Source organism: Euphorbia lathyris, chromosome 7 (assembly GCF_963576675.1).
Source record: "Euphorbia lathyris chromosome 7, ddEupLath1.1, whole genome shotgun sequence".
NCBI lineage: Eukaryota > Viridiplantae > Streptophyta > Magnoliopsida > Malpighiales > Euphorbiaceae > Euphorbia > Euphorbia lathyris.
Genome location: NC_088916.1, coordinates 47,681,725 through 47,692,080, shown reverse-complemented (window position 1 = coordinate 47,692,080; position 10,356 = coordinate 47,681,725). Strand labels below are relative to the sequence as shown.

At 38.1% G+C, this 10,356-nt stretch overlaps 1 protein-coding gene across 1 annotated transcript; it reads right to left on the bottom strand.

Annotated features, from left to right (window-relative positions):
- Window positions 1–670: 670 nt before the first annotated feature.
- Window positions 671–5,229, bottom strand: LOC136234890 (probable carbohydrate esterase At4g34215). Its single transcript, XM_066024387.1, has 2 exons — window positions 4,466–5,229; window positions 671–1,054 (listed from the first exon to the last, which is right to left on the bottom strand). Exons 1-2 carry the CDS (start codon window positions 5,207–5,209, stop codon window positions 848–850), a joined length of 951 nt encoding a protein of 316 aa, XP_065880459.1. The 5' UTR covers window positions 5,210–5,229; the 3' UTR covers window positions 671–847.
- Between the last annotated feature and the right edge of the window lie 5,127 nt (window positions 5,230–10,356).

Below are 10,356 nucleotides of genomic sequence, written 5' to 3'. Positions count from 1 at the left end.
AGGGATAGGCAGCAGAAATGGTAAGCCGTTAGAGGTGGCTAAAAGTGATGAGCTAGTTTGCTCTGCTACCATATTATAAATTAAATATTTGGCTAAAATAATAAAAATGAAGTTTGAGTAATCCATATGTATTAGCTCAATTGGCGAATTCACAAATTATAGAGGAGGCTTATTTATTGGAACAAGAGGCTAACAAACTTGATCTTTAAGATAAGAAAAGATAAAACCAAATTAAAAGAGTTATACACAGGAATTTTCACATGCACCTTAATGAGCAAGTGAATTTGTTCATTCACCGTTAGATATAGACTTATTAAAAACCTAAGTCTCAGGATGCTTTGAATATCCACTTTATGATTCTAATAAGCCTAAATCTAACGGTGAATGAGCAAATTCTACATGCTCATTAAGGTGCATGTGATCAAGATTGAGGTTATATAAGATAAATGATATGTAGCTAACATGAATCTTCTCCGGTTAACACCTCAAACACTCTTTAAGTGTATTCTCCCTGAATTAAATTTTTGTGCTTTTAAACTCGAGATCACTCACTTAAATAACTTAAGATTTTGAACCATTCAAACCAATTTTAATTATTAAATTGTATATAATTTAAAACTGAACTATCAATTTTGGATGAGGAAAGTAATTAACTAGAAGTCATCTTAGATGGTTTTCAAACATCCATTAGATATATATATATACGGTTTTGATCACATGGATCTTAATGACCATGCACTATTTGGTCATTCACCTTTAGATCTAGCCTCATTAGAATTCTAAGGTGGAGATTCAAAACATCATGCGGCTTAGATTTAATAAGCCTAGATCTAACGAGAAAAGAGAATTAATGTGAGAGTTGGGGAAAAGAAGAAAAATAGGCATGAGCAAACATACAACCAAGTTTAACCTCAGAGGTAGTAGTAAGATGAAGATGATCATTTTTAAGAGGTAGTCCTTTCGCATCTATGCATTTCACATTTCCTAATCTTATTCCTAGCTGTGCTCTTCTCACCATCTCTACATATTTGCCTTCCCCTGCACCTATAGCTACCTGCACAATATTTGTCTTTAAAGCTCCATAAATCCATAAATAAGGGTACGAGGGATGTCTAACGACGATAAATTTAGATGTATGATAAGTCCAAAAGTAAAAAAATTAAAGTTCCTGATTTTTCATTTTAATGAATTAAATTCTTGATTATTTGTTTTAATACTTAATTGACATGAAACATTAAAGTCTCAATTCATCAAAATCATAATAATCAAGTAGCTCTGGATATTTTTTTTTTTAAAAAAAATCTATTATAAATTAGGTGTAGTCGACATGACATGACCAATAAAAGTAAAAAAAAATATATATATATATTCCTAAATAAACTTGATTAGCTCCCTCAACTTTCAAAATGTTCCAATAGTCCCCTTAACTTAAAATGTTCAATTAGCCCCTTAAATTTGCACAAAATGTAATCAATTGATCACTCAGTTGCAAAAAAATAAGTTAAACACAGAAGATGTATTGCAAGCGTCTTAAAAAAAAAAGTAAAACGACCAAGATCGTGATAAGTGGTTCTAATATTAGAGAAGATAAGTTTTATAATTGAACAAATAATAACTTCCTTTTTAATCTATTTTTGAATTACGAAATAACATTCTAAGATGTGTGGAATACATCTTTCACATTTAATTCCTTTTTTGCAACCCAGTGATCAATTGATTACGTTTTTTTGCAACAGAGTGATCAACTGATTACATTTTACCCAAGTTCAGGGGGTTAACTGAACATTTTGTGAAAGCTATTGGAATACTTTGAAAGTTCAGAGGGACAATCAATTTTTTCGAACAAATTCAGAGATCAAATGATATATTAAGCAAAAAAACATCTTTCAATTTTTGTTCATTAGGATTTAATGAAATCCCTAGTTGGTTTTTTTTTTTTTTATCGCATTGTAAATTAGTTAGTTGCCAATGCGTAATTCAATTAAAAAGACATTATCAATTTCATCTATATTTGAAATTATATATTTTACAGTTAGAAATAATGATTTTACGATTTTTCTATAGTCACACAAAAAAAAACTGCGTACAAATTGTAAACACATGTGAAAGAATAACATTTTGTTAACCGAGTTTTATGTTGAATTTTTTTTTTTTTTTATTGAAGGACTCAATGTGATAAAAAAGACAGAAGTTTAATATGTCTAAATAAAAAATTAAAGATTTAATGAAACAAATAAATGAAAGATAAGAAACTCCAAATGCTTTTTGCCTAATAAAATGTGTAATAAATAGAAAAAACAAAGTAAAACTTACTTTATCGAAAACAAAGTAAGCATATAAAGCACCTAAAGTTAGAGTTATTAAATCTAACTCATAAAATAATTTAATTTCCTATCTAAAAATCTAATAAAATCTACATCTAATCCATAATCATGATGATCTATTTAAACACATAACATAACATGAAACATAAGAAAAATAAAGGCTTAATACATCATTTGCCCCCTGAACTTGTCCAAAAATATTGATTAGCCCCCTAAACTTTTAAAGTGTCCTGATAGCTCCCTGAACTTGTATAAAATGTTCAGTTAGCCCCCTGAACTTGCGTAAAATGTAATCATTTGATCACTCGGTCGCAAAAAAGTAAGTTAAATGCGGAAGCTGTATTGTACGAGTCTTAAAAAAAATAAAACGACCAAAATCGAGGTATGCAGTTCTAATATTAGAGAAGACAAGTTGTATAGTTGAGCAAGTAATAACTTCATTTTTAATTATGTAGTAACATTTTAAGACTCGTACAATACATATTCCGCATTTAACTTACTTTTTTACGACCGAGTGATCAAATGATTACATTTTACGCAAGTTCAGGGGGCTAACTAAACATTTTTTGCACAGGGAGCTATCGGGACGCTTTGAAAGTTTAGGGGGCCAATCAATCTTTTTGGACAAGTTCAGAAGGCAAATGATATATTAAGCCAAAAATAAAAGATAGATGTCAATGTCATAAAATGATATTTTTTGAAACCATAAAATGATGTAATATTAGAAATAAAAGATATACAAGTGATATATTATTATTAGTAGTAAGTTTCAATACATAGTTATTTAACCCAGTGTAAACATTTTGAGTATGATTATGCTATCTTTTCCATGTGATTCTTTTTCCTTTTTCACAAAATTATTGTGTCTTATTGGGATGATAATTATTCGAATTCGATCCACTCACCTAATCTTTCCCATCCTAGTTTTATTGCAGAAATCATGCTCAATTATAACGTCTATCTTAGGAAACATACACCACAATAGAAAAAATAATAAAAAAGGAATCTCAAATGCTAATCATTCTAGTTTTGGTGATTAAGTTTACTAATCTTTTATTTCAAAGTAAATAATTAGGCCAAATATATTATCAGCTCCCCCAACTTGTTCAAAATAGTAGATTGACTCCATGAACTTTGCAAGTGTCTCACCAGCTCCCTAAACTTGTTTATTTCGTATCACCAGCTCACTAAACTTGTCCATAAAAGTAGATTAACTCTCTGAACTTTGCAAGTGTCTCACAAACTCCCTAAACTTAACTTATTTTGTAACAACTAAATACAAAAACTTATTAAACTTAAATTCTAAAAATACGTCTTCATCTATTCAAGAAGTAATTTTTTCGCTTCTCCTACCTTTCAATCTATTATAAGAGTTAGTGTTGCAGGTTTGAGAGATTAAATGGATGAGGATCGAAAGTTAGTATTATGATTTTTGTATTTAGTTGTTACAGAATAATCAAGTTTGGGGAGTTGGTGAGACACTTGCAAAATTCAGGGAGCTAATATATTTTTATAGACAAGTTTAGGGAGCTGATGATATGAAATAAGTAAATTTAGAGAGTTGGTGAGACACTTGTAAAGTTCAGGAAGCCAATCTACTATTTTAGATAAATTCAAGGAGCTGGTGATATATTAAGCCAAATAATTATAAGGTCTTTATATTTTTACATAGTCTCTATATTTTTAAAAACAATTATATAGTTATTCAGTTTTTATTTTATTTTTGTTAACTTTTTAATCCTTGTATTTATGTGAATGATCACGTTAGACTAAATAAAATTTAAAATACTAAAATAACCATTTACTATATGTTTTAATAATAAAATATTCATTTTTTCTATTTTATTTATTTTTTAATAATAATAATCTTTCCAATATTAATTAATTATTTTATTAATTTTTATATAATTATAAATTTTAATTAAGTAGTGCAGAATTTATACCATACCTTTGATTTTTTTTAATACATTTAGTCCCTTCGTTAGTAGAAAATTCAAACTTTAAATTTAAACAAACGTTATTTATTTAATCTATTTTCAAATTTTATACAATTAAAATTTAAAAAACAGCCGTTTGAAGATGGTTTTTGGGGGATAATGATAATATTTGGAAATGACAGTAAAGAAGCAAATGATACCAACCTGGATTACAGGAAGAGATGGAATGTTAAGATCAAAACGCAAATCAGAGAAGAACTTCTCCAATTTGCCCTTATAGGATTGAGCATCCTCTCTCCGCACCGTATCGCTCTCTCCCTGACACCACAAAACACCTCTAATTCTTCCACCATGCCTAACCGACTCATTAGCTCGCTTTACCAAATCCTGGTACAGCTTCATTCCACGACCCCACTGCCTGATTTTGGTGCCCCCAACCGCGCAAGGGACAAGTCCCACCACGCCGATCCTCCTGTCTATAGCTTTAAGCTCGTTTGCAAATGCCATTCCAGGGCCCACCCCACAAGTCTTACCCACATCGATGTCAGCATCAAGTGGCTCGTGCGCGATTTCCCATTTGAGTTGAGCAGTGAGGCGAAGTATGGATGGGCTGGACCTGCACTGTGGTGGAATGTAGCCGTTCCATTTGTCGTTGTCGATTCCGCCTCTTCCTGCCATGTTGCTTTGCCCTCCCAGGATGAATATGTCGTTTGGAAGATGACTGTTTGCGAGTATGCAATTTTGGGTTTGGGATGTTAGAATTACAAGGAGAAACCAAAATCGGCAGGAAATGGCCATGTTATTATCGCCGCAGAGAGAGAGAGAGAGAGGAATTTGTGGGTTTTGGAGGAGAATGCTGAAACGTAAACAGAGGCTGTGGGGTGGTGTGGTGTGGTGGGGTGTTTGTTTGTGTGTTGGGATTGACACACTAATTTGTTCTGTTTGCATTCAGAAGGCTACTCATTCGCACCCATGAATGTTATGTTTTAACCATTTTATTACCCATTCAAGAAATAGTAAAATATGTCTTAATAAAGACAATATTATATTTAACCAAATCAAAGTAACTAATCATAGATTAAATATTTATTACTACATTAACTTTGGGTTAAACCCTCGTTTGTTTGGGGTAATTTTTATAAAAAAAACAACTTCATTTGACCTGGTTGGGAAATATTTCTCTAAACGATCTATGTAGTGATGGTGAAGTCTAGCACGCCGACGGATGGGGTAGGAAGTGAGGATGGAGAAGTTCCGAAGGATGTGGGAAGATTGTTCAATGAGTTCCGGGACGTCTTTCCGGAAGAGTTACCGGATGGGTTACCACCTCTACGGGACATCCAACACCATATTGATCTAGTGCCGGGAGCTAGCTTGCCTAACCTTCCACACTACCGGATGAGTCCCAAGGAGAGTGAAGTGATGAAGGAGAAGGTGGAAGAATTGATAAGGATGGGCTATGTTAGAGAGAGCATGAGTCCATGTTCGGTGCCAGCTTTGTTGACACCCAAGAAAGATGGGTCGTGGAGGATGTGTGTGGATAGTTGGGCCATCAACAAGATTACCATACGGTACAAGTTCCCGATTCCCCGACTTGATGATATGCTTGACCAATTGGGTGGGTCCAAGGTCTTTTCGAAGATTTCTTTGAGGAGTGGGTACCACCAAATTCGGATCAAGGCGGGAGATGAGTGGAAGACGGCGTTTAAGACGCGTGATGGGTTGTATGAGTGGCTAGTGATGCCATTCGGGATGACCAATGAACCGAGTACTTTCATGAGGTTGATGAACCAAGTATTGCGTCCAGTGATTGGGAAGTTTGTGGTGGTCTACTTTGATGATATTCTCATCCATAGTAAGACGTTGGAAGAACATGTGGAGCACTTGGGGACCGTGCTAGCTTTGCTCCGAGAGAATCAACTCTTTGCCAACACTAAGAAGTGTGACTTTGTGATGGAGAGCTTGGTGTTTCTCGGGTATGTGGTCAGTGGGAGCGGTATCCGGGTTGATGAAGAGAAAGTTAGGGCTATTCGAGAGTGGCCGACTACGAAGACCGTTGGGGATATTAGAAGCTTTCATGGATTGGCTACTTTCTATAGACGGTTCATCCGGAATTTCAGCGCTATCGTGGCTCCTATAACCGAGTGTTTGAAGAAAGGTAGGGGCTTCAAGTGGGGAGATGAGCAAGAGAGCAGTTTTGCGTTGATAAAGAAAAAGCTAAGCACCGCTCCGGTTTTAGCGTTTCCAGATTTTGATAAGCTCTTTGAAGTTGAGTGTGATGCAAGTGGAGTAGGAGTTGGGGGAGTATTGATGCAAGAGAGGAGGCACATTGCTTATTTCAGTGAGAAGTTGTGTGACTCGAGGCAAAAATGGGCCACCCATGATAAGGAATTCTATGCGGTAGTGCGGGCTCTCAAGACGTGGGAGCACTATCTCATTGGAAAGGAGTTCATGTTGTATACCGACCACCAAGCCCTCAAGTGTTGAAACACTTTTCCACATAATTTTGATTTGACAAAATTGTTTAAGTGTAATTAAAAACATATTCTAAACACACTAAGTTTAAATTCTTTGATTTATTCTACTAATGTGTTCGTTCAATGTTGAGTTAAATTGATTATAAGACATAAGGATTAAAAGGCCCAAGCCCAATACAACACTCAAAGCCCAAGTCAAACTGTTCAATGCAACTCGGCCCGTGTTTATCAAAACGGTGTCGCTGTGTACAAAACGCAACTCAGCAGGAGAAGGATCTAGAAGACCTTCAGGGAACAACTTCGGAATGAAGTTGCTGAGTTGATTCGACAAAGCGTACAAGACAGCAGCTGGCTAAGGAAAACTTCCAGACAAAGTATTTCCACTTTGGGTAAAGTTCAGACGACACAGTATGCTGTCTAGTTGACTTTACCATAAAAGGAGAGACATTCTGCCGAGCTGACCAAAAGCTGACCGATGACAGAAGATACACAAATCTGATTGGCCGAGAGCTCTAAGCAAGTCAGGATGACAACGACAGGAGCCGTTTCCCTCCAACAGTTATTTCGAAATTCGAAATGACCGATGCCTCAAGACGTCTCTATAAATAGTGCCATCAGAAGCTTCATTCCACACAGAACTTGATCAAGCCATTACGCTGACCAAATTTCTACGCAAGTTCTGCAAGCAAGAAGCCAAGCAAATCTTACACTACATTTCTTATATTTGTGTAAAAGTCTAGAGTGATTATTCAATCATCTAAGGTGTCTTAGCAATCATTGTTTAGGACAAACACTTATCATTTCTAGAGATTAGAAAGGAGAGGCTGAGTACTCGGTTATAGTACTCAGTGAGAGATTAGGATTGAGTAGAGGTATAGAGGAAGGTACTCTTGTTATACTCAGTTGCTAAGATTGTAAAAGGTTTGAGGCTCTACCTTTAAAGAGCTCAGTAGAGGATTCGAAATCTCGGAACGTGTTCCGGGGACAGGACGTAGGCTTAGAAGAAGCCGAACCTGGATAAATCTGCTGAGTAACGTATTTCTTACCTTAAACTCCTTATATATATTGCTTGCTTAAATAACCAAAAAAACTGACCAAGTAAAGAGGTCAAGCTGAGTTGTGCGCATCGAACATCTGAGCTCAGGAATAGACTTAAAGTACTATCTCCTGACTCAAGTCAAGAAACTGACCTAGTCACCAGTTGACTAAGCCAGTATCTTACTGATCACTCAGCGCCACTGTTAAAACCTTTTCTTTTAAGAAAAGAAGTTTGCCCAAACTTAAGAAAAAGTTTAAATAGTTCCTAACCCCCCCCCCCCTTGGAACTATACTTGCAACGTTATAAGGGACCAACATCAAGTACTTGGGAATTTAAAGGCAACTCCGGAGTTCCATGCATGCTAGGTGGTCCGCTTTTGTGGATAAGTTTCCCTATAAGCTTCTCCACAAAGCGGGTCAACAAAACAAAGTAGCGGATGCTTTGAGCCGAAGGGTGGCACTCCTCAAAACAGTAGCCTTGGAGTTAGTAGACTTTGAGCACATCAAGGGGGAGTACTTTGACGATCCAGACTTTGGAAGTGAGTGGGAGAAGTGCAAGAACGGTACCGAAGGGGGGGTATCAGTTAGTCGATGGGTTCCTCATGAGGGGTAGTCAATTGTGCCTCCCGGGTACGTCCATACAAGAAAGAATGATCCGAGAACTACATGGAGGGGTGTTGGGAGGTCATTTCGGTCGAGATAAGACCTTTGAGGCGGTTAGCTCCCGATATTTCTGGCCTAGGATGAGGAGAGATGTGGCGTACATCGTGGAGCGATGCAAAAATTGCCAAACCTCCAAGGGATATGCTACTAATGCCGGATTACGGATGCACCTCCCGATCCCGGAAACCATTTGGGAGGATCTCTCAATGGACTTTGTGTTGGGACTACCAAGGACCCAACAGGGTATGGATTCTATATTCGTGGTGGTGGATAGGTTCTAAAAAATGGCTCACTTCATCCCGTGACGAAAGACTAGTGACGCCACCGCCATTGCTAAGCTTTTCTTCCGTGAGGTGGTGAGACTACATGGGGTACCAAAGACCATAGTATCGGATCGGGACACCAAGTTTGTTAGCCACTTTTGGCGGACTCTTTGGGCCATCCTCGGATCCACTTTGGAGTTTAGTACCACGGCTCACCCACAAACGGATGGAAAAACTGAGGCGGTAAATCGGACTTTGGGAAACTTATTGAGTAGCAAATGTCGAGACAAACCCAAAATGTGGGATTATGTGATCGCCCAAGCCGAATTTGCCTACAACTCCGCCGTGAGTTCGACCACCGGAAAGTCCCCTTTCGAGGTTGTGTATACCAAGGCACCAAACCATTTACTTGATTTGGGCGAAGTTCCGAAGGGAGAGAAGAAGAGTGTAGTGGCACATCACTTGGCCAATGACTACCACCAAATGCACCAAGAAGTTCGGCATAGTATTGAGGAGAAGAATAGTAAGATCAAGGCCAAGGTTGATGAGCACCAGAGAGATGTTCAGTTTAAGGTGGGGAATGAGGTGATGGTATACTTGGGAAAAGAGCGACTCATGCATGCTCCTAGTAGCAAATTGAGGCCAAGGAAGTACGGCCCCTATCGGATCACCAAGAAGATTAGTGCCAATGCCTACCAACTAACCATTTCTAATTGGCTTGGGAAGATGTCTTCTTCTTTTAATGGGCAGGATCTTAGTTTGTGGAAGCCGGAGGGAACGTTACCAACCAAGGCATCAGAGACGGAGTCCGACTCTTTTAAAGAAAGGGAGAATGATAAGGGCATCCCTTACCTAAGCCCGAGCTCGGAGCCAAGAGACAAGGACGATGAAGGCCGGGTTAACCAACCGAGCACGCGAGGCATGGTCAGCAGGACGTGGGGCGTACGGGACTCCCTTGCCGAAGAATTGTCCAGGAGAGACCTGACGCGGGGCGCCTCTCCCAGTACGCGGGACGTGAAACCAGAGCCCGAAGCGAAGGTTGTCTAGGAGGCCGACTACGCGGGACGTACCACCAGGGCCGCCACGCGTGGAGTCCATCAACAGGACTCACCAAGATCCGAGGCTCCAATACGCGGGGTGTGACTCCAGGGACGCCACGCGTGAAGTGTTCTTCAAAGACTCTTCAATCTCAGAAGCTTCGACACGCGGGGCGTACCTAGGGCCACGCGGGGCGTATCCTGCCAGAACAATACTTCTCCTCCAAGTTCTTACTAAGAGGGGACCATTTCTGTTGATGCTTATTTATTGTTTTGCCCTCGACCCATTATTACTAAACTGCCATAGACTCTTTCCTTTCCTATTCTATCCTTAGTCACTTGTCTTGCCCAAAACCCTATTCATGGGTCTTTGGTCTTTTCCCTTCTTATTTGGGAGAGTATTTAAACTCCCTTCTTTGTAATGTTAAGAAACTTTTGATGAATTTTGAATATAGCCTCCATTGGAGCATCAAGGTTTCACCTTGTTTGGGTTAACTCAACCTTCAAAAACTAGCTTGAGAAGATTGAAATCTTTGTTGGTTTAAGATTAAAACCTCCAGTCGACTTTAATCTACATCAAACTTCAAATAATATACTTTTAACATCCAATTGGTTAA

What these genes read in the sequence shown, in the direction of transcription:
- LOC136234890 (XM_066024387.1), bottom strand. Translation starts at nt 5,209, where the DNA reads ATGCAAACAGAACAAATTAGTGTGTCAATCCCAACACACAAACAAACA. An exon ending in CATCTCTTCCTGTAATCCAG is followed by an intron (nt 1,055 to 4,465) that starts GTTGGTATCATT and finishes AATATTGTGCAG; the next exon opens with GTAGCTATAGGTGCAGGGGA.